The sequence below is a fragment of the Embiotoca jacksoni genome, unplaced genomic scaffold (genome assembly GCF_022577435.1).
Source record: "Embiotoca jacksoni isolate LCO1_2020_lvr unplaced genomic scaffold, fEmbJac1.0.p SCAF_16, whole genome shotgun sequence".
NCBI lineage: Eukaryota > Metazoa > Chordata > Actinopteri > Embiotocidae > Embiotoca > Embiotoca jacksoni.
Genome location: NW_027185296.1, coordinates 4,524,504 through 4,550,000, shown reverse-complemented (window position 1 = coordinate 4,550,000; position 25,497 = coordinate 4,524,504). Strand labels below are relative to the sequence as shown.

Sequence of the window (25,497 nt, the reverse complement as noted above, 5' to 3'; positions counted from 1 at the left end):
AAAGAGGAGGCGGAGGAAGGAGGAAAAAGGGCAGACTGGGTTGAGGAAATGACAGCCAATGAACGAAGGATGTGGGAGGGAGAGGGGAAATAGAGAAAGAAGAAACAGAAGGAAGGCGGGGGAGGAAAATCGAGATTGGGAGGTGGTGATGGTGAGGAAGAGGAGGGGTGGGGGGGTGGTGGAGTGGCGGCAGTGGCACGTCAAAAGCGAGGCGATTGAGATGGTGAAATGAGCGGGGAGACAGAGAGAGAGAGAGAGAGAGAGAGAGAGATGGCAGGAAGGCAGTGACCTGATTTAAAGTGAAATTCAGCACGGACTGTATGTCTGCAAGGAGACAGAGGTGGCGGGAAGAGGCACAAAAAAAATAGGAGATAAGGAGTGAGGAAGAGAAATCAATGGAAAGGAAGAGAGACAGAGACAGGCATGGTGAAGCAATGGAGATAAAGAGAGTGGAGCATTAAAAAAGACAATAAGATATCAATTGAAGGGAAGGGAGAGGAAAAAAAAAAAGGAAGAGGGGATGGAGAAGCAGGGCGGCAACGAGAGGGACGGGAGGATGGATGGAGGAACAGAGGGAGGGAGTAACAGACAGGGATTTATGATGGGCGAGAGGGAAGGGCAGGGTATTCTCATCTGTCTGTGGTGGAGAAATGAATTCTGTTTGTGGATCCTATTAACGCCTGCACAGCATAACATTGCTCTATAAGTCCATCAGAGAGAGGACTGACATAACAGTGGTAGACAGACGGAAAAAAGCAGAGACAGAAAGAGGACAGACTTCCCTGAAAATATTGGTTACTCAGGGAAGAAGTGATTGGGGGCAAAAGAAAGCAGGAAGTTATAAAAAAAATAAAAATAATAAAAAAAAAAATACAGGAGAATAATGTAAAGCTTCGAACGATCGAGAGACATCTGGAGATATATATAGATAAAGACCTGGACTCACCTGTTTGTGCATTTCAATGTTAAGGCCGTAGGACATTTCATAATACTGAAACAAAAAGAGAATATCAATTAATATAAATTAATGGACATCAAGGGGAATATGAGACTGTAAAACAAAAGCTTTCCCGTGTGGGGTGGGTTTAGAGTTTTTAACATTTCTTATGGATATACTGAGGGAGTGACGTTTATCTGGTTTAATTTATCTGCTGAAAGAAAAAAATGGAGAAATGACAAATGAAAAAAAAATTCAGCCCAACTCTGGTTACATTCTTTATTTATTTTTTATTGCCAACAACTCCCATGAAAAGCCCAAAACCAAAAATGAGTCCCAGACACCGACACACTGCTACAGAAAATACTCACAAGCAGAGCAAACCTGCAGCTAAAATACTCCCTCACAAACATACTAGTATTCACTCCTGTTTAGTTTGGTATTGTTTGGTAAGTATTGTTAGTTTTCCCTGGATTCATTGGCAAGAACAAAAAAAATGTTTAGGCATTAAAAAAAAAGGATCACGATCTTCTAAACAAATCAAAACACTTAGTTCTTCCCATTACTTGTGTGTTAATTTGACAGCAGTTCAGTTGTTGCTTTTACCCAAATAAATTCAACAGTCCAAGAGTATGCAGAAAACCTTTTCCTTTGCTCCCAGTTTCAGATGATGCCAGCCCAAGCACTCTGAAGTGCCCACATGTCCCTAAAAGCACTAATTTCACCTTGACTCGGCTGAAAGTCAATGGCACTAAAATGACCCTGAAGCGTATTTCGGAGGCCAGAAACCCAAAGCGAGGCGGGGAAATTGTCGCGGCAGAAGAAGGTGACAGACTATTGCAATAATCATGTCTAATGTGAGCTATTTGACCCTGGCTTTTATCCAAAAGTGCAAGGAGCTGTGAGGAAAGCAGGAGGTTTTGAATGCCACAGAGGCAGACAGGTGAGGATCTCTCCCTTTCCCTCAGTCTACCTCTCTTCCTTCAGAGATGGACGAAAAGGAGAACATTTTAAAGTCAGATGTCTTGAAAAGTGACAGGCTGACATTTGCTTTTCAGCGTGGCTGGTTGTGGAGAGACGAGATTGGCAGTTGGGCAGCCAGAACGGGCTGGCAGGACGGGAGAGGAGAATGGCAGGGGTCCTCTCTCTCCAGACATCTTTCCTGGCAGTTAGCGCGCATATATGTGTGTGTGTGTGTGTGTGTGTGTGTGTGTGTGTGTGTGTGTGTGTGTGTGTGTGTGTGTGTGTGTGTGTGTGTGTGTGTGTGTGCCTGTGCCTGCAGGTGTGTGTGTTTATAGCACAACTCTGCAACTGTGTAGGCGTGTGTATCCATGTGCTTTGTGTGCATGCTTCGCTGTCAGTGTGTGTTTTCAAGGCATGTGTGTGCACGCTCCTCTTTCTGTGTGTTTGCCTGTAAGCCTCCATAAAAGACGCCTTTGCTGGCAGCTGGCAGCTCTGCTTGGTGGTTGGTTTGCCAAGTTTCGCCTGTTGCTTAGCAACATCCAAACTCCCCTCAATCATCAGCCAGCAAAGGAGACCTGGCCTGTGCTTGATGCCAGCTACCCCTCCTCCCCATTACTAAAACTTCAATCCCCCCACAAGTCCCACTCTGTGCCAAGATTGCCACATAGCTCTCTTTTGGCACAGCAGGTTCTGGGCAGCCTACACTCTGTCAGCTGTGGTTGTTTATGGCTCTGATCACAGGTAAATCAAGGCCGGAGGTTTACGGACTTAAAAAAACAAAACAAAGAAAAACAAAAGAGTTTTGTCCTTTATCCAGAAAAAAAAAAAAACCATCTACTGATCATCTATCCTACACAATCTATTCTGCCTCTGAATGGCACGACTATAGAGGAATCACATCGATGCTTTTGTTTTCCTCCCCAGATTTCCAGAAATCATTTTTGGATTCAAAACATTGGTCACATGTTCACTTCTATAACTTGTGCTGCCCTCAGTGATGAGACACAAATGCTTTAAACTTATAGGAACATCTACAACAATTATTCTGATGATTATTTTCTTCATTAATCAACAAAACATTTGATCTTTATAATGTCTTAAAATAAAGAAGAAATACCCAACACATTCAGAGATCTTGTTTGCTATAAGCAGCAGTCTAAAACTCAAAGTTACTATCAGTAAGTAAACAAGCATAAATTCACACTTAAGACACTAAAAATCTGTGGGCTTGATCTAAAATAAGAAAAACACATCTGAGCATAGAGACACGTAGTTGGGTATCGTTTAATAATCTTCAAGACTTGTGCCAATATGTTGCCTTCTTTGAGAAAAATAAACAGCATTTTTAATAAAGCCCCTTTTTTTTCCCATTTAACCATAGAAACCAGTGATCTAAAATTGTAATTGCTCTCTGAACACAATCAGCATTGCCGCAACTTTTTTGAGAGCTGAAACTGCTGACATTTTAATTTATTTTATAGTCCTTCCTTCGTGTGTTTGTGTGCATGTGTGGTCCTGTGTGCGGTTTTGGTGGGTGTTGTTTGGCAACTGTTAGCAGATGAAAGGGATTCAGGGGACTTGGCACCGCACTTGTTGTGAGTGAATGTGGAGAGACACATTGCATGTGTGTGTGTGTGTGTGTGTGTGTGTGTGTGTGTGTGTGTGTGTGTGTGTGTGTGTGTGTGTCTCACCATAACGTAGTGTCTCTGGATCTCAGTCTTCTCTGTGGCCAGTTTCTCACACTCCAGTTTCAAACTGCAACAGAGAAAAGGATGGACTTTTTTTTTTTTTTTTTTTTTACAGTTTTGATTTGCATCATACTCAAAATAAAAATACACAATGCAATTAGCAACATGACAACAAATTACTCCCCACCCCCTCCCCCATCAGTCACGGGGGAGGGAAGGAGGGAGGGAGGAGGGAGCAGGGTGACTGGGGTGCCGACAGCCCATTATCACCTTAGAGCAGAGCAGAAATAGACGAAGTCATGCTCGGGGGCTGAAATCCAGCCAGGACTGCAGGCAGACACATCCAAGGTGTCTCTTTGGACAACTTTCAATATATCCATGGTCCTCCCATTCCACCTCATTTTGCTGCTTCACCAATTACCAGCCAGCCCGTCTATCTTTGTTTCTGTCCGTCCGACCTCTTCTTTCACCTTTGACGGCACACTTAGCCAAGTTTCACTGAAGTTGAAGCTTCTGCTTCAAGTGGCTGAAATGTGCCAATTCTGTTTGAATATGTAATAAATCTGCATTTTTTTTTTTTCAGCGTAAACAAGGAATTGTCCCTTCTTATGTTCAAGACATAACCTGCATCTGTTGCTCAGTCTGTGAGCATTTCAGTGCACACACACACACACACACACACACACACACACACACACACACACACACACACACACACACACACACGCGCCCACACACGCGCGCGCACACACACACACACACACACACACACACACACACACACACACACACACACACACACACACATACACACACACACACACACACGTCTGAGGTGATAGCAGCTAAACGCGTCTCCCATGGGTCCTATATTTCTGTCTGTCCTCTGGTGTCTGCTTGTCTCTCCTCACACCCAGACCAGTCCCCGGTGTCCTCTAAAATTGGATAATGTCCGTAGTTGGATATGCAAACACACCCTCCATTTCTAAATGTGTTCAGGTCCAAGCACACAAACACCTTCCTTATTACGTCTCTCTCTCTCTCTCTCTCTCTCTCTCTCTCTCTCTCTCTCTCTCTCTCTCTCTCTCTCTCACACAGAAACACACTCTGCCCTAACACCCTCCACCCCCACCCCCGCCCCCACCTCCCCACCAGATAGGTAGTGCGTTTTGGGCCTTGGGCCGTTTACGTCAACTTGTTTGCAGGCGGCAGATAGATTGATTGGGGGGTTGTGGTGAGGTGGTGGATGTTGGAGGGAGGTGGAGATGGGAGTGTGTGTGTGGGGGGGGGGGGGTGTCGTTTGGCGGAGGAAAATTAGAATATGATTAATACTGCAACATTACCCCCAGCCGCAACAGGTAATAACGGCCCCATCCGCTCCCTTTCTCCAGCGCTGCATGCACACACACACATAATTGACTCATTTATCATTGCCAGCCAGTTGAGGAGAAGAGGGACGAGGGAGGAGAGGGAGAGAAGCAGGGCGAAGAGTGGGAGAGGAGGGTGGTGGTGGAGGTGGAGGTGGAGGGAGGGTAGTGAGGATTAGCTCCCCCTCCCCCCTCCCACTCTATAGATTTTATTACAGTGGAATTGCCTCTCGGCAGAAGTCACTCACAGTTGAGCTAAGAACTAATGCAAGTGTGTGTGTGTGTGTGTGTGTGTGTGTGTGTGTGTGTGTGTGTGTGTGTGTGTGTGTGTGTGTGTGTGTGTGTGTGCGTCTGTGTGCATGGCTGCCAGTGTATTTATCACGACATAAACTTGGGATGAGCTTCGAGGGGAGCCATGACTACACAGTTATCGACCAGCACAGAGATGAGTGGGATTGTTGTGAGTGATTTATTTTTCTGTTTAAAATGTGCAGCCCGTGATTGTAACCAACTATAGATCATTTTAATCACCAGTTAATCAGTGGATTGCTTGTGATTTATCAATAAATCCATATAAACCTGTGAAAACGTCCATGATGGTGAAATTAAAGGCCAAATCTTGTTTAAATTCAGATTTCCAGTTATTTTTTTTATTATTATTATTATAAAGCAGCTCTAGGTGCTATAAACACGGTAAAAAGTATCGAGAAGCTCAGTCCGTGAAGAAAAGCACACAACCTGTATGTTTGTGATGTCACAAGCTCACACTCATGTCATATGTCCACCCTCAGCATGGAACTAACAAGCCTGCAGAAAAGTTGTGGTTGTCCTGGGCATGCACCGGGAATAAGTGAGCTAATCAGAAGAGAGGGTCGTTGATATTAAAGGACCTTGGAGACACAGACACAAACAGCCTTGGTAGAGCTCTAGAGAGAGAGGAGATGTAATACTATACCAAAATGGTTTGTGGTACTTAAAACAACAAAAATATCTTGTGTATCAAGTCTGCAAATAAAACACCATAAAAGTGTAAAATATGGGAGCTTCACATTGTTTTAGGCAATAAATTATCATTTTTCAAAAGCTGAAATCACAGAATGTTTGTCACTTTTTGTTTAAAAAAGGACTAATTATTCTTTAATAATCAATCAACTGATCATTGCTTGTACTTCCCCCATCTCTCTCCCTTTTTCTAATACACCTGTCAATTAATTTTCTGCAGCTAATAAGTTTATTGACTAATTATTTTGCCTCTAGACATTACGTTTTTTTTGACAACTTGCAATTTGTCATGCCTGGATTCATCCTGGCACGTGTCTATGCTGTCGCCTCATTGACGCTGTTTTGTTTTCCGTCCCCTACACCGCTTCACAGCCAAATTCCACCGTAAGCCTGGCCGCGACAATTACCGAAGCTGATCATGGTCATAATCTAGACAATACACAGAAGTGCCTCTCCGCTCCGCTAAGAATAGACGTCTATTTAAATAACAATAACCACAATTAAAACATACAAAAACTAAACAATGTAACTGCTTGCCTTGTTATCCCAGGCAAGAGGAATACAAATCAAGGAAATATGACCAAATCAAGAAGTCAACAGAATGGGGCAGAGAAAATGCCCCTCTTGTAAAACACTCGCAGTACGATTTGAAGCAGAGTGGGAGCGGAACAGCCTCGTGCTCTGTGAAATCCGGAGGTTAGTCTGTCAGGTCATTTTGAGAGATTTCACAGCTGAAAAGGGCATTTGTTCAAGGTGCTTGAAAATGACTATTCACAGTCCCAAATGTCACATTCACAAAACCCCTTGGCTCATCAGATTTTGTTTTAGTAAATGAGCAAAAGTCAGCCCTGCTATTAAAATATCACTAAAGAGAGTCTGGAAAAAAAAAAAATAAAAAAAAAAAAATCAATGTCTCTATACCCGTAAAATCAGCCTTCTGTTTTTGGCACGGCAATCCAGAACGTGCACAATAGCATTACAAGGTTGCACACCAAATGCGTATACACACACACACACACACACACACGCACACGCACACACACACACACACACACACACACACACACACACACACTGTGCGCAGATGGACACTTCTTGTGCTTACAAGAAAGACCCCAAGGTCGCACTCAGAAAGCAATAACCATTCACCACAAAATGGACTTCAAGGAATGGAATTACTGTGTGTGACTGTAGGAGCATAAAAGAGTTGGAGGGGGGAAAGAAAATGAGGGAGAGGGGAGGAGAGCGGTGAGGAGGAAGTACGTATTTCATGTAGAAATGATTGCCTGTAATAATTAGTCTTTTGGCTCAGCACCATTTACTGAGAAAAGGTTCGGAGGACGGAGAGAGAGACGCAGCAACATGGGGAGAAAACAAGATGAGTGCGTGAACAAGAGAGAAAGAAGCAACAAGGAAAAGTAGACTCTCTGTGTGTGTGTGTGTGTGTGTGTGTGTGTGTGTGTGTGTGTGTGTGTGTGTGTGTGTGTGTGTGTGTGTGTGTGTGTGCGTAGGCCACGGTGGGCTCGGTTCCTCCAATCTTTCACCGGCGGTGACAGGAGATAAGATGATCAGCCGAATGCGCTACAAATCTGCAGCCTGCCAGGCTTCAGACAGCTCTGTCAGTGCTGCCCTGCTACTGAACACACACACACACACACACACACACACACACACACACACACACACACACACACACACACACACACACACACACACACACACACACCACTTGGAGCATGGGAGCATTTATTTGTGTGTGTGCATGAACACACTAAACCAGCATACTTACAGCACATGCTGCATGTAATAGGCACACAGAAACTAAATGAACACGTGAGCACATATACAGTATATAGACCCACACATACCCGCTGAATAAACACGGTCACACACACACACACACACACACACACACACTAATGAGAGCCTACAGACAGTGAAGCATCTAATTCTGCACTTTATAGAAATGTGCCGACTGCCGTTTTAGTCACAGCGTTTGAAATAGGCTACTGGGTATTGTAAAAACGCTTTCCTTTCCAGCGTTTGTTTTTCTGAATAATACTTTTACTTTCCTTATTCCCTCATTGATTATTTTGCCAAAAGAACAAAGACATTTTCCTATTTTTATTTTCTATAAATACAATTGTCCGTTGCTTTTTAGTTGTTTGAGAATATTTTTTTTTAACTGCGTTCACTCGGATAAAATTCAAGAGAACATACATTTTTCTTTTTACAAAAACACATTAGTGTGAGCAGCACTGCATACACTGGGCGAGTGACTCCCCAAAGACCACTCAAGTGAACACCACCGAGGAGATGAGGAGAACGTGTCACATGAGGTCAGACTGGTTCTACCATATAAAAGGTTTTAAGATATTACATATGACATTTGTGTCCTACGGTAAGTACAACTTGTTGTGAAAACCTTTCCAGGATAGAGTTGGGCATCATTTAAATTAAAGGTTTACAAACTCATTCTCAAATGTGAATTTTGTCTTGTTAACTGAATATTTGGTTTTGTTTGGACAAAACAAGAGGTTCAAATATGGTCTTCTTCAGCTAAACAACAGTAAACTATAGACATCCATCCATCCGTTATCCAAACCCACTTCCTGGACAGGGTCATGGGGGAGCGGGGAGCACTATTCCAGCTGACTTTGGGTAAAGGCAGGGTACACCTGAGACACTTGGGGGGCTGTGGCTCAGATGGTAGAGTGGGCTGCACACTAATCAGAAGGTTGGTGGCTCGATCCCCAGCTCCTCCTGTCCACATGCCCAAGTGTCCCTGAGCAAGACACTGAACCCTAAGTTGCGGTGTGTGAATGTGCTCCTGATGGCAGCACCCTGCATGCTGATCTGTCTCATTAGTGTGTGAATGGGAAAAACCATGTTAAAGCACTTTGAGACCAAAAGGTGATAAAGCGCTATACAAGTACAGACCATTTACAGATCACCAGTCCATCAAAGAAACAAGACAGACAGAAATAGAAAACCATTCACCCTCATATTTACACCTACAGGCAATTTAAAATCACAAATTAACCCAACATGCATGTGTTGGTCGGTTGGAGAAAGCCACCCATGCAGGCACAGTGAGAATATGCAAACTGTACACGGAAAGGTCCAGCCCCAGCTGAGGTTTAAACTACGGATATAACAAAATTAATAAATTATTAATAAAGATACAAATCTAAAAATGAATCATTAACCAAAAAAATATGCAATGATTTTTGAGTACAGACCAAACTGCATCTATTAATGATTATCAAAGACTGTCACTGAAAGTTGGCAACGAACACTTGGTTTTTACTTTTTTATTCTTCATATAAAACATAATTTTGTCTAGAAAACGTTTTATAAGACAATACTTGTACAAAGACGCATTCAATTGCATGTCTTAAAGAAAAAGTTACAAGAAAAAAGGGGGTCGGGGGTCACAAAAACGAGCTTTGTTTGCCGTCAATAATGAAACTCTGGTAGAGTATCATATTAGGCCTGGGGCTTAAATTCTGAAATGATATCCAGAACTGCAACAAATGATCCGTTTCATTATTGAGTAATCTGACAAGTATTTTCATGATTAATCAATTCATTGTGTTGGTCTATGAAATGCAGTGGAAGTAATTAAATAATAATAATAACAATGCCCATCATCATTTCTCCGAGCCAAAGGTAATGTCTCCCAGTTTATTGTTCGGTTAAATCAGCAGCTCATATACTTAAAGATATTCAATTCGAAGTCATATAAAACTCAGAAAGCGCCATCACTTCAAACCTTAAAACTCGCTCCGCAATTTTCTTGGCAAACAAGCATCATAACTGACACAAAGTGCTCCGCAAATACAGAGTTACCAGCCAGTGAAGAACATGCGCACACGCACACACACACGCACACACACACACACACGCACACACACACACACACGCACACACACACACTGATGGCAGCCATGTAGCGACTGCACCAGTGTCGTGCCTTTACAGTGTCAGGCCCATTTAGCCTGCCAGCCTCCAGGTATGTGACTGTTCACTTTACATCTCATTAACAATTGATCAACCTTTCCTTTCTGCTCGGCTGCAAAAAAAACTCCAGCCTCTCTCCCACCCTCCGTGTACACACACACGCACGCACGCACGCACACACACACACACACACACACACACACACACACACACACACACACACACACACACACACGTGGTCTCTGAAACACTCCCATAAACAGACACACCAGGGACCCACCCAACTTGCCTGTGTACTCTTTCATCATCTCTCAAGGGCGAGTACCAGCGCAAACACGCACTACTACAAACAAGACACACGTACATACAAAATAAAGCTGGGATCTTGTGGTACAATAGCAAGTCAACTGTAACCCTCTCGGCAGCTAGACCTACTGTAAAGGCTCGTCTCTCATAAATGTTTCACGCAGACGCACACAGGTTTGCGCAACTCTCCTCGTTAATTCATTGCGTTGGCTTCCATATACTGTGGGCAGCCCAACCCACACCGCAAAAAATTCATGCCTAACACTCACCTAACCTTAAGTCACTGCTCACCACTGACCTTAACCAGGACCTCACAAATGACGTTCTGCCTCATTAAGACCGGGCCTGATTCCCTATGTGGACTACTGATCCCGACAAAGAATTAAAACAGGGCGAGGTTTTATCACACAAACCAACCCACACGCACAATGCACACATAACTATAAAGAAACCGCAAACCCTCAGCCTGCTCTAAAGTAAATATCATTTTATCATTTGGTGAGTGACGGAGAGACCCGACTGTTACACCCAAATTATATCCGTCTTTCTACATTTGCTATAAAGGTCTATTCAATCCAGATAGTCGGACTTTGGTCGAAGTAAATGTGTCAGTACATGTAATTTATTTTTCAGAGCCAAAAGGGTGTTCTTTTAGAAATGAAAATTGTATTCTGTGTTTGAAACAACTAACTGGTTATCGACTTCGAGGCAGAACACAATCGTGTAGACAATGAAAATGTTATTGTATGTGGCACTTATACAGTGTGTGTGTGTGTGTGTGTGTGTGTGTGTGTGTGTGTGTGTGTGTGTGTGTGTGTGTGTGTATATATAAAAATATAAATATAAATGGCTTGGCAGATATACATAGGGATCTACAATGGGGTCTCATAATTAGAGCTAAATTAATTACTGCATTTTCATTATAAACTAATCTTCTGAATACATTCGTCATTCATTGTTTGGCTTGTGAACGTGAAAAACTGTGAAGTGTTTCATTCCAAGGTTATGTCTCATTTTGTTCCATTAACAATCCATAGCCCAGAGATATTTAGTTTACTGTGATAGAAAACATAAAAATATTATATATGGATCTGTGATATGTTGGCGTCTGTCGATTTATTTATTTTTTTTGTATTCTTAATCAGCCAATTAACCAGAAAAAATGGTGACAATTGATTCATAATTATCAAATGATCTCGTGACAGGTTAATTTTTTTTTAACTTGACACAAACACGGTGAGTCTGTGCATCAGTAGTTGCTGCTGCTGCGCTGTATTTGGGCAGGAGACGAATGGAGGGGCTCTTTAGTGACGAGTGGCAGCGTATTAGTGGTGAGTGGAGAGCCTATCTTACGCCACAGACCACACACACACACACACACACACACACACACACACACACACACACACACACACACACACACACACACACACACACACACACACACACACACGTCAAAATGCAAGCATCTCTGCAGTCACCAGGAACAACCTGTGTGAGCCTGAAAGCTCTGTGTCAGCAGCTCCTCCCGTCTCCCTTCAGTCTGCTGATTACAGCCTATTTAGATAGCTAACACGCGCGCACACACACACACACACACACACACACACACACACACACACACACACACACAAATTAGAGCCGCTTACCCAACAATGACCCTCTAATTAATTAACTCTTCCCTTTCTTTAGCTTGGGTAGAACTCGTTCTCATCCTAGCATACGAACCACACATGCCACCAAAACCAGCGAGCGACACACAAATTTAGAAACGCGCCCTGCCACCTACCCATCCCTCCACACACACACACACACACACACACACACACACACACACACACACACACACACACACACACACACACAGATGCAGCTCATCAGCGCTAATCCTTTCCCTCCGTCTCTTTCCTGCCGTCTAATCCAGCATCTATCAGAATCCGGGCACCTTCCCTGCAGCCAAAATACACCACTAAGCTCTGCTATTTCTAGACAACATCTATTTGTGTGTGCAAATAATTGGGGAGACCCGTACATGTGGCTAAATGTGTTAAGCGCGTGCAACAAGTTAGAAGTCTGTCTGAATGGGTCAGTGTGTTTGTGTCTGTCGCTGTGGGCATTCAAAGACATGACTTCACTGCAGGGTGAATAGCGCACAAGTGGGTCTGATTACATGAAGGTGTAGCCTGCGACCAAATCTGTCTCTGAGGTCCAAACTGTCTGGTGTTGGACAAAACAAGGCCACCGCTAATCCTACTGACTGCCTTTGTCCGTCTGGTAGTTTCCAAAACTGACACCAAATATATGTTACCAGAGGTAAGCAAACTAGCATCTAATAGCTTCTAAGAGTTACACTGGCCAAGTGGTTTTATTGTGCTGCTTGCGATGATAAAGGATAACTCAAATTTTTACTACATAATGGTTGCTTTATGACCTCAAAGTAGCATATGGCACAAGAGAAGTTGAGGTGCATGACTGGGCTACTTGGTGACTGTCATATACACAAATAAAAAAAAAAAGCCTTCAGTCAATGCTAAATGAGGTCATATAACATGTCCTTAGTCTTTCAGCTGCAAGCGATCATTAAAAATCATGGCAACCATTTAAAATTACATTGCCATTGGTCTTGGCAATATGTTAATGAGATAGCAGGTCCAATATTGGCATTATAAACCCTGTCCCTTTATTCAATACAACTCAACAGAACAGCAACACAAACGACACACGCCACAATGACATAAAATTTAAACAAAAACAACTAGAGCTGCAAAACTTTGTCATTCAATTGATAAGTCAACAGATAATTAAATGCCATCTATTTTATAAACTGATTCGTTGCTTTGAGTAACTATTTAATGAAAATTTAAAAAAAAAAGCTAAAATTCTCTGATTGCAGCTTTTGCGATGTGAATATTTTCAGGCTGCTTTAGTCCTCCATGATTATTAACTGAAACAAGACATTTAGGCTGCACCTGTTAAAGTCCAAACAGTTAAGCTATTAATTAGTCGATAAAGAAAATAATTGTCAGTTGCAGCCCTAAAGTTAACATTAAACACTCATGAAGGCAGAATTTGATGCAGAACTATTGTATATTGTATTTAGCAGACCACAGCGCTGTCAATCAAATCAGACACGCCCGTAAACATCTCTCTTTGGGGCCTAATATATAATTAATTATGAAAGAACACTCATCAAAAGGAGCAGATTTAATGAATGAGACCACGTTGATTTTTGTAAAAAATTATTGACTTTGTAGTTAATGAAAGAAGTTGATTGGGAGTCTATAGAGCCATTTTGGAAGCAACCCCTAGTGGTCCTCGGTGGTATTGCAATTTAAGGTACTTCCGCATTGGCCTCACTTGTCTGCAATGGAAGCGACGTCCATTTTTATTTATGCTCTATGAGTGTAACTCAACTCAAGTCCCGACAAGGTAGTTTGCTTGGCATCAGACAAAACTCATATTTATATACTTTTTTTTGTTTTTCATTTGACTTTCATTTGACAATCTGACTGAAGCTAATTTTTCATTTGTGTTTTTGGTCTTTAAAAATAAAATATAGTTGACTTGTAATGGAACAATTAATTTGGACTTTGGATGTTTGTAAAATGACAAAACAATGTTTCATCATCACCTCGTCCAAGTTCAGCAGCAGCTTCCAATTACAGGTTTTGAATTAGTTTCTTCAAAATCAAAGGCAGTAGTATAGCTGTTGCTGTGTTTCAAACATTACATTTTATTCAGCTGATGCTTTTATCCAAAGTGACTTACAACACACTGATGGTACACCATCGGGAGAAATTTTAGGGTTCAGTGTCTTGCTCAAGGACACTTGGGCATGTGGACAGGAGGGCCTGGGATTGAGCCACCAACCTTCTGATTAGTGTGCAACCCACTCTACCGTCTGAGCCACAGCCTCCCCAAACAATGTGAGCAGCAGCCCAAGTTTACTGCTGTTAGTATGCCAATTATCAGGGAGCCAAACCAGTCATTCCAATTAGCAGGTTCATACCCACCTGCTAGATTAAACATGCACCCGACAGATTTGTGAAAAGATGTCTGATAACACAAGCTGTTCCAATAACTCCTGCTATTGTTACAGGCTCTGGTTACAGTGTTAGCTTTCAGTTTTTAGTCTTATGCAGTATATTAATCTGCTGTGTTTTGGTGCTCATCACAGCTTGTGGGCCGTTGGAGAAAGCTGTAAGATGGGTAAACAATCTTCACTGGAAACCTGAACCAGATCTGCTAAAAACAGCACGCCGTGGTATCGAAACTGGAAGATGCAGATGGAATCACAAGCTTGCGATTGTTCCCCAATCGAGTTCTCTCATCATTCATTTATTGTAGATCCTGCTTGCTGGTTCTCAGTGCCGGTGCTTGGCAAGAGGGCGATGCTCCAGGTGTTTTGTAACTTGAGGTGTTATGTTGAACTGCTGCCAGAGGAGCTGATTGCGCCATCTCAACCAGCAGATCCAGGGGTGACTCATGTTCACTGAATGGCTGGATTTGTCTGCCCTAAAGGTTGGTGTAACAGTGCAAATAGTTTGGGAGATTTTTTTAAAAGATCAAAAAAAGAAAAACAAGGTGACAACCTTGGGTTGCCCTCTAGTTTGCTGAGAACAAATATTTGTTAAAGCACTCTCCAACATTGATGCAAAATGCAGTGTTCATCCAGGTGAACAAACAGGTATCAAAAAAGATGCCAAGACAAAGAGGTGGCCGGTATAACAGCTTCTAGTGTTGCACTGGCTACGTGTGCATGGGGGACCTGACCTGACAGTGGTTCACGTGGCAGGAATGAACAATTCTCATCACATCAGGAGACACAAACACATCTAAAAGAATCTACCGAAAAAAAGATAAACAAAACACCAGCATACTGCTGTCTTAGTCGCCAATTTGTCTTTTATTCCAACACAACGTTTTGACCACAAATTCTCAGACTGTTTTGATCATTTGTGTTTGAAACATCATGCCCATGTCACCAAACTGTTTTAAACTATGAATCTCTCAGCATTTTACAATTTACACGTACTGGAAGTATTTATAAACGTGTCTAACCTGAATGTAGCTGACACAACTAATGGCATCTAACCAGAGGTTAGACAACCTAAACAGACGCAGCCAGGATTACTGCTGTGACATTCATCATCATCAGAGGTGAATCTGATAAGAAATCTTCATACAAATCTAAAGCCCTATTTTTCAGCCCTACTCGGTGTTTGCCACAAAGGTATCTGTATGTGAGGATGCAACAAACCCTGTCTCTTGGTTTTGTGAACTGTGACTTTTGGAGATGGTGACCAGAACAGACAGAGAAATAAGAGCATGCACACACACACACACACACACACACACACACACACACACACACACACACACACACACACACATTTGTGTGAAGAGGGCAACAGTAGCCGCAGGGGTTAGAGGGGCTGTGGACGGGGGACGTACAAAAGAAGTTTGAAGTGGGACAGAAAGAGAGGGAGGGGAGATTCTGGCCAGCTAAATCAAAGCAGGATGAGGAGTGTGTGTGTGTGTGTGTGTGTGTGTGTGTGTGTGTGTGTGTGTGTGTGTGTGTGTGTGTGTGTGTGTGTGTGTGTGTTGGGGTGGGGGGCTGGGGGGGGTAGGGGGTGGGGGGAACCCTGTGAAGGTGTGCCAAGAGAACAGAGAGAGGGAGAGGAAGAGAGATGGCTGGGACTGCACAGCCAGCCCAAATCCCACATTCAAAAGGCATTCTGGGCACATTCCTGCACATCAAGCACACCATACAGTCATGCAAGGAGATGTCAAAACATCACATGGCATTATCTTGCATTATCTCATTCAGAGATCGAGTGTGCTTGCATGTGTGTGACAGGAGGGCAAGAAAGGGCGAGAAAAACAACGTGTTGCCTGACAGTAAAAGTTGAACCTGCTTCAACTTTTGACATAAAACGTCAATGCAAAAATCATCTGGCAACTCATTGTATTGATCAATCAAATACATGCAAGTGTGATTTCCTGCTAGATTACTTTCTAACATGAGCATGGTAATCCTACTGTTTACTTCTCATTCTTTCACACAGATAATAAAATGCCTGTCACCTTGATTACTTTCCTGAGTTGTAACGCATGCCTCTAGCTTCTTAAACCACAGCACAGTTTTTCAGCAACTGGTAAGCCTTCAAACTCGTGAATCTTACTACCCAAGCAGCCCCTTCCTGCATTGTACCTCAGCATTTTACCTCTACCTGAAGCAACAAAACAAGGACAGCATCCAGTCTGGGAGGGAAATACCATCACACACACACACACACACACACACACACACACACACACACACACACACACACACACACACACACACACTGCAAAAACACACTGTTAGATCTCCTCCACACCCACCTATGGTACTGAGTCTGGAGGAACTGAAACTCCTCCTTGATGCGGTCCAAAGTTTCTGGGTAGGTTAGTTTCAGGGATTGGGGGTTACCCGATGCAGCCGCGGCTGCTGCTGCTGCGGCTGCTACCACTGAGGCAGAGGACCCAGGGGGTGGCTGCAGAGGTGCCTGAGAAGAGAAGAAATATCCAATTTAGGGATTTTGATGAGAACAGATTTGGAGATTTCTGTGTAACATGCCTAATTTCATACAGTAAAAGAAAGGTGCAAACTAAGGAACAACATCTACAATAAACATTATGAAACAGTGACAAAAATGTGCATGAGCACACACTGGCATGCCAGAGCTGTGAGGGGCTGTCTAATACAGAGATACAATCATTGCCAGCACAGCCAGATGTGAATGGGTCAGCAGAACTTGGATGGGAGAGCAGAGAGGTACAAGAGCTTCTTAGCCAAATGAGCACCCTTTGTTTAATTGCAAGTCTGAGTAGAAGAAAGAAATAAAGAGAGAAACAGAGCAGTGGGAGGGAGAAATGGGGACAGAAGAGGACCCCATCGTGCCTGAAGACCCCTCCCAACCTCTGTATAGCCCCTCTTCTCTGCAGGGTCCAGAGCAATTAGGGGACTACAACCATAGGGGTAATGCTGTAGGACAGGCAGACAAAAGGGGGCTGAGAGCTGGCCTAGGAGGGTGGTCGGGGCTGTCCGTCTGTCTGTCTGTCTGGCTCTCTGTCAAAATAACAGAGTGCAAAAGCAGACGGTCTGGGAGAACCTGTTCACAAGCTTCATGATGCTCAAGTAAGAAGGTGAAGTTACAGTGAGATTTTCTTGTTGAACAGCACTGACTAGGCTCTCTAAGGTTATTGGATTCCAGACATGTCATTGATTCGAATAGTTTTGTTCTCTTATCGGAGCCAGCGATGTGTCTAAAGAAAGAGAAAAAATATCATACTGTGAGGACATGGACTATTCTAAGGGTTGTTGATTTCAAAACCTCATGACTGACAAAAATAAGTTAAACATATTTAACACAATGAAAGACTGAAAATAGTTCTGAGCATTTCAAACTGTACAGCTGAGCTTGTGATTGTTGTTGTGTTCCTCAAAAAAAGAAATGTGTGTGCAGGAGCTTTGTGTGGAGTGGACACTGTTGCAATCCAGCTGCTCTTTTTTTAAATTCCAGCAGACACAGCTACAACTTGCCAACCGGTGCCACACACATTGAGTTTGCCCTGCAGCACAATGTTCTCTGAGGAGGGTAGTGGAAGAGTGCAACTCATTTTTCTCTTATATGCATTCTTAACCGGTAGTCGTGTAGCTTTGCTAGCCTTTGTCTGGCTGCCTGGGGATTCGTTATAATGTACTCGGCTTCCTTGTGCGATGTGGAAGAGATATAAGAAAATGCGCTGTATTATATTCCTGCTAGCCGGCTATGTTCACTTCCGCATCCCCCCAAACAGACCCTTATTTTATATTCCACGCAAACATGGCTGACCATCTCACTTGGTTTTCACTTTATGGTGCGCCTTCCAGCTAGTCCTGAGACTGTGGTCATTTGGCATGTCCGGTCCCTTAAGCCAGCTGGCTTACATTTCTGAAAAGCCTCTTGAAATGTCAACTGAAAGTTTCAATTTATATTGATCAAATAGTCATACATGATGAGACTGTGTTGAAAGTGATTCAGGGTATAAATGAACTCTGAATTAGTCCTGACTCACCTCGACTTTGATTTGGTTTAATCATACCGTGCCACTTTTTGTCATAAGCACCTTCCCAGCTCAACAAAGCAATGACAGTATGACTGTGATGGATTTTATTTTGTCAAAATGTAGATGTTCCTCATATAAACAATGTCGGTCATGCATTAATGATGTTTGATGTCTATCCATTATCTATACCCTCTTTATCCTGGAGCAGGGTTACGGGGGAAGGGGGGGACCTGGAGCCTATCCCAGCTCACTTTGAGCAAAGGCAGGGTACAACCTGGACAGGTCGCAAGTCTATCACACGGCCAACACATAGAGACAGACGGAAACAAAGACCACTCTCGCTCCCATTCACACCCAAGGGCAATTTGTAGAACCACCAATTAATTGTGCATGTTTTTGGATGGGTGGGAAGAAGTCAGAGTACCCGGAGAGAACCCACGCAAGCACAGGGAGAACGTGCAAAGTCCACACAGAAAGGCCCGGACTCGAACCCGGAACCTCTTGACTGTGAGGCAACAATGCTAACCGCTGCACCGCCCATGTTTGATGGCTTAACTCCAAAATCACTCAAGTCCAGTGCTAAAAAGAAGTCCGGGTGTGTATAAAGAAGTTAAGATACACCATATATGGGAGTGCAAATAAGTAAGAAAGAGAAATATATACCAAGAGGGGAAAAAGGTGTGCCAGCATGTGAAACATTATCTGGAGGAGAGGAAATAAAATACTGACGAAAGAGGGGGAAAGGAGTGAGGAGAGACATGAATATGTAGGAGAATAAAAAAAAGATAAGATGAACAAAAAGTAGAAATGGACAAATAAGATGGATGAGACTATTTCTGGAAATATACAGAGAAGAGGAGAAGAGGATATTTTTCGGGAAAGAGATGTTAATGTGAGAGAAGAATTAGAGGAAGAAAGGAAGGAAAGAAGGAAAAGGAGGAAAAAGCCAGGAAAGGACATAGAAAAAAGAAGATAGAAGAGGGGCTGTGGCCTCATTGTTCCTCTTTCTTTCTAACAAGCTGCTCTCAATCTGTCGGCCAGATCCCTCTCCTAGAGCGCGTGCACACACACACACACACACACACACACACACACACACACACACACACACACACCCTAACCCACTATTACACACACACTCATCTCAACAAGATACACGTACACATTTTGGTCACACATACACACTCCCTTTTTCTCACAAAAAAACATGATTAAACACACACAATCCCCGCCCCTCCTCTTTCACACACAGCAATTACTCTTCACAAGAGGGAAAAAAAGAGCACAAGGCCATTTTATAGGAGGGTGGAACGAGTAAGAAAGAGGGACTATCCTTCTTTTTATCGCTCCCTTTCCCCTTCTTCTTTTCAACATTTTCAGGGTTTTTCATTTTTTCACTGAGCCATTTCTCTAGAGGACAGGTGAGAGGAGGGCCATCCTCGCCCTCAAATATGGACGCATGGAAGAAGCAAGAGAGATGACTATTTTTTTTTTTCTGTGTTCAAGAGAAGATGAGAATATTTTTTTGGAAGATGGAAGAAACCACAGCTTCTCTGCTGGCTCAGCCACTCAGGACCTTATGTCGAACGAAAGTCAGCTGGTTAGGATTGTTATGATGATTCACGCCCAACTAGATGGGATGCATGTGACAGATGCTGTCTCTGAGGCACTAAACCATCAATCCTATCCCAGCATACATCACCTCTTTCCTAAGACTTTACATCTCCCATGAACCAAAGCTATTAGTCTGTCCCAACTCCTGGTCTGGCAAACAGCTGAGCAGGCTTTAAAGTGTGAGGTTAGGCCATTAAGGTGAACTGCTGACCTCTGGGAATGGATCTCAGGAGGGAGCCTCACCTGATAATCCCACAGTCAGTTATTCCCTCCCTCTCTGCTGTGTCCTAGCTCAAAAGCAAACAACAGACATGCCGTCTGCCCTTGAACAAAGCTTACATAGACTGAAAACTGTTACACAATTACACGCTAGATCGTTCGGCGGCTCATTCAATTGTTAAGACAGGTTCTGTAACACTGGGGAAGGATCGGACAACATAAGGAAGGAGAGATTTTCTGTGATATGATTAGAGATCATCTTATTACTCAACTGTTTAGATAAATCGGCGGGGAAGTGTTTACAGGACCCGAGCAGCCTTATTTTGTTAACCACTGCCACTGTGATCTGTTCTATTCCAGAAAGTCAGCTGAGAAAGCCAAAAGCTAAAGTTAAGGGTTTGAGGCTATCTATCGCTCAAGCAGAAAAACCCACATGTAACCCTGTCACATCAAATGTACAGGCACGCGCACACACATTCACCATAATCTGTCAGACCTGAGGCCTGTACTACGAAGCAGGTTCAACATACCCAGGATATATTTCCGTTATCTGGCTTCACAAACCCTGACAAAAGCAGTCACACCAAGCTGGTTAACAATTTGCTATTTCAACCCAGGCTTTCTCAAACCAGCTACGAGCGCATTCACATGAAAGAGGAGGTGTTTGCAGCATCTGACCAATCACAAACATGGACAAGTGTAATGACAGCAGAGCGACATATTTCATTCATCATTTTAGAAAAATATGAAGAAGTGAAACACGTAGTCCAGCAGGTGCTGATAGATGGAAGGATGCGCTGGTAAAAACAAAATCGCCAACTGTATGAGTTGAAAAGCTTAATATCATTTTACCACAAAGTGCACGGGAAGATCTGACTCTAATTACATGCGTGTATTTCATTTAATTAATGTATTCTTAGATGTATTTTCACGATGTGCATGACAGTTTTAGCCTTATCATTTCAGACTGGACTGAGGGGCAAATAAGAAATAAATGTAAAAACATAATTTAAACCAATAAATTGGCTTACTATACATAGGACAAGTACGCCTACAAGGCTTCAGTCACTTTCTGTTGTAGGATGATGTCAGTAAAAAATAATAATAAAGGAATAGCATCTATATCTCATAAATATCACCCAGGAAAGACACAGAGGTTTGTCGGCCTCTGAATACTCTGCCCTTCACAGAGGACTGTCTTACAGTCAGTGCGTTTTTCAGAGAGAATTGATTGGTCGGTAGGCGGTACTTTTGTATGTTTTGATCTGAAATCTTGAACATAACCTGCTCCGGAACAGCATGCGTTACCATGGTGATGTATCCGGTAAAAAGTGGACCAGCCTCTTGGTGCTGAAGACCCAGAGTTTAACCTGAAATGACCTCGATAACAGCAAATCCTGCTTGGTAGTACAGGCCTCTGCAGGGCCTGAGTCAAATGAAATGGATTAAATGAGGACCTGATGATGAGGGTAAGAGAGCGAGAGAGAGAGAGCGAGAGAGAGGGAGGAAGAGAGAGAGCACCAGTCATACTGTGTATGAGGACAGAGATGATTTAAATCAAACCCCACATCCCTTCAGTGGGATCGGGTGGTGGAAACGATCCAAATAAAGCCGGTGAGAAACGTACGAACACCAACCACATCACAGTTCGTGCAGGACTGCAACGTAACAGAACAGGTTGTTCACCCCGCACACACATTTTATCCAAGGTCACGTGTTGCCAAGACAGAAACCCATAAGCATAATGAAATCTATGCACATGCAAAAAAAAAAAAAAAACGAGGAGAAAAATGAACTGAGCACACATTAAATTCTGATGGGAAGGGGACCATTAACAGTGTGGCATTCCCTCAATGAAATCATTCCTGTTTTCATTTGCGTTACCTCTAATTACACCACAAGCACCAAACCACTATGACCTCACATCCTTGCCCTAACCCCCCCACCCACCCACCCACCCTGGAAAAGAAACATGTGCAGATAGACACTCACAGATGAGACAACACGCCCACACATGACCGCTTCAAACATTAAGTGCATGTGTGCGCGGCGCTGTTTTCCGCAAGTATTTACAAGCAGACGCGCTCGCGTACGCGCGCACGACCGGAGCTCCGACGTCAACATTGACGGGAATCCGCAAGATGCGTACATAATACAGAATTTGCTAATGGAGCCAAAATGGGGCCATCACTGTTATGATGTGGTTGTGTGAACCAGAACAATATTAGGTTCACTTTAAAAGAATGCTACGCCGTCTTCTTCATGAAGATGCAGGGGCTGAGGGGAGGGATAGAGTTCTCTTGGGTGACACGTTTGGCTTTCTTTCTCTTGCAATTTTCACCACTGAGAAAATGTTTTTCACGTGGCAACGAGAAGAGAGACAAAAAAAAAGAAGATGAGATTTCGATATACTCAGTGCAAAATCGTGCATGCTGATTGCAGCTTTGAGCATAAGAATCTGGCCATACCAGAATTGCACTGGTAGCAAAACAAATTCAAATTAAACAAAATCTTGCCAGCTCACAAAAACAGAAGAACAACAAGATAAAGAGTCTACGAGTTGTTCCAGCAGCTCTGAGAGACTGTTCTTGGGCACGGCAGTGCTTTGAGATAAATGCCATCAGCAGAATGATAACATGCTCCCAATGACAATGTCAGCAGGTATGTTCACCATCTTAGTATGGTGTTTTAGCATGTTTAAATTTGTTTTAATTAGACGCGAACACAAAGTACAGCCGAGGTCGATGGGAACATCATCAGGTGATTAGAGAGACTGAGGGAGAACATTAATGTCTTTTATACATTTTATGGCAATCCTTCTAATACTTCCAAAACATTTCTCTCAAAAGCACCGAAATGAACCTCGTGGCACTAAAAGAAGTCAGGGGATCAATAAATCCTACACACGAAAGGTCTACAAAATCTGTAGACTCTGACTGATGTTGGACTTTTGGGGCTGATAATGATATTAGGGAGTCCGAAAAAAAATCTGACATCCATTTATGATGTGGTTATTAAACATAAAAACTGTGACAAAGATATGCAGTGTAGGCAGGATATTTTACAGGTTATTGTCCAAATTGATGTCAGTTCATTAAAAACAGTAAACTTCACAGGGGAATTTAATCACTATAAATAACTATTTAAAAAAAGCACACACACACACAAATAGAACAACCAAAAGGAACCTTTTTCCACTTTATGTTTTGTAAACAAAACAAAAAAAGATTATTTTTTTTTGCAATTGGCCAACATGTACACCATTATGATATATCTGTGACACTCCAATATTGGTCGATACCATTGTCAGGCTTATATACCAGCTCTAAAAATGTCATCTTAATCCAGCCAACAGTCGCAGAGATATTTCCGTCTGGACCAATGTAGAGGATCAACTGACTGATCCCTACAGCCATGCCATAAACGGCAAAAAAAAAAAAGAAAAAAGAAAGGCCTCGCCAACTGTATAGTACAGTGTGTTTATTTGTTTCATCAGCCCTCACTCTCTCCATCTGTCTCCTTCGGCAGGTGAGACGCTTCACCGCCGCCTCCCTTCATGTAAGCTCAGCCCATTAGTCAGGCCACTAATTACACCGCTTACCCACAGAGTCTCTCATCAGAGTAAACACCCACCGAGCTCTCCCCTCGCTTCCTCTCCCTCTCATCCGACTACCACCGAGGCTGCAGTACGACGGTAGGTCGGCCGGTCGGTCGGCGGGTCTAACCCCCCCACCCCCCCTCCTCCCCCCGGACACCACGTCCGAATGTGTATCCGCGCGGCCCCACGCGCGCCGAATACACACCGACCACCTTTGGAGGGGCGTGAAACGTGTCAACGCACTCCCCGAGTCGTCTCTCGAAAGCCTCTTGCGTCAAATTATTCAAACGTGCGTGTCAACATTCAGCAGTCATTTGCATTGTTAAAGCGGCTCGCGGTGCGGAAGAAAAGTTGCCCCCCCCCCCCACACACACACACCCACACACACCTTACATCAAGGAGCTATCCACTTGGCTCTGTGCTGGAGAAACGTGCTGGTAATCTCTCAATGATTTCCCCCCCCCCCCTCCCCACTTAGAGAGGAGGGGCTGCCAGGCACCTGTTTCATTAGCGCCACACATCTTTTCTTTTGCAGTTTTCTCCCCGCGACCCGCCTCCACCTCCTCGTTCCTGTCTCCCTCCTCCCGCAAGCCTCGTTATTCAAATTTCCCTGCTGTCAGCCCACATTAGCAAAGCGCCACAGTTTGCCTGTCAGCTGGCCTAATTGCTGGAGGTGCCTTCTTTTATTAGGTAACCCCCTCTGCTCGTTTGTTCCTTCCACCGAGACGCACCTCCACAACAGCTTGTGTAAACCTGAGATCCCTTCAGCCTCCTTTGCTTCTTCTTCTTCTTCTTCTTCTTCTTCTCTTTCTCTACCCCCCCCCCCCCTCCTCCTCCTCCATCCGTCCCTCATATCACTGGCTGAGCAAAGCAGGCGAGCTCCTGATCGATAGCCGCGCTCTCTCCACTGGACGACAGTGGCGATAAAGAGCTAAACGCATGCTGGGACCGAGGACGTGGAGGTTAAGCTCCACGCCAGCGCTGAGGGTGGAGAGGAGAAGGCCTCTTTCCAGTCAAAGTCGTTCGTCCCTCTGCGTCCCTGACCTCATCCGCGTTTCAATATATTCATTTAGGAAGACTCGCTCCCCGAAGTCGCCGGGATAATAAGAGGAGGACACGCGTAGATTTAGGCCATGATCCCAGCTAAGCTGAAAGCCCCTATATTTGTTTGCCTTTTCGTAAGATACGCTTCACGATGCCGTTTCAAGGGCACCCCGAATTCCCAGAGGTCATTCCAGTTTACCAGTTCGAGTTTTTTTTTGACCATCAAACATATGTATTTATACGACGTGCACCTGGTGGAGTTTTTAACAAAATACTTCATGTGTTTCTTCCGTAACACAACACATTCACAGGCGGAGGGGGGCCTGAACTGAGGAATCAGGTCACTTGCGTATGCTCAGTGTTTGCGAATAACAGCGAAAAGCACGACGACGACAACAACAACAACAACAACAAATGTTAGTCACCATTTGTTGGATTATCACCATTTATAAGCTGGCATGATGGCTTGAAAAACATAAACCCAAAGTCTCCACACAACAGTGGCCTCTCAACAAGCCCCTCCCCCCAGCTCAGGGAAATGTCCAGGATCAAACGGTTGGTGGAGGGCTGCACCGCTATGACCACTGTTACTGTGACCTTTGAGATCACTGGGTGTCTTTTTTTTTTTTTTTTTTTTTTTTTTTTGATGATTGCGTTATCTTCCGCAGACTTTGGCAAAAAAAACCAAAAACAAAACAAATC

General features: G+C 43.6%; 2 protein-coding genes across 3 annotated transcripts in view; both read right to left on the bottom strand.

Annotated features, from left to right (window-relative positions):
- tle2a (TLE family member 2, transcriptional corepressor a) overlaps positions 1-25,497 on the bottom strand; it is a 45,724-nt gene that overhangs the window by 16,152 nt on the left and 4,075 nt on the right. For both annotated transcript variants that reach the window (XM_069150374.1, XM_069150376.1), the window contains exons 2-4: positions 16,614-16,778; positions 3,592-3,655; positions 947-991 (exon numbers count right to left, since the gene is read on the bottom strand). In XM_069150374.1, coding sequence (XP_069006475.1) covers positions 947-991; positions 3,592-3,655; positions 16,614-16,778 — 274 coding nt within the window. The remainder of the gene's footprint in view (positions 1-946; positions 992-3,591; positions 3,656-16,613; positions 16,779-25,497) is intronic.
- Positions 19,382-25,497, bottom strand: part of plpp2b (phospholipid phosphatase 2b) — a 43,727-nt gene continuing 37,611 nt past the window's right edge. The window contains exon 7 of the transcript XR_011178298.1: positions 19,382-19,436. The gene's annotated coding sequence lies outside the window, so the exon portion shown is untranslated. The remainder of the gene's footprint in view (positions 19,437-25,497) is intronic.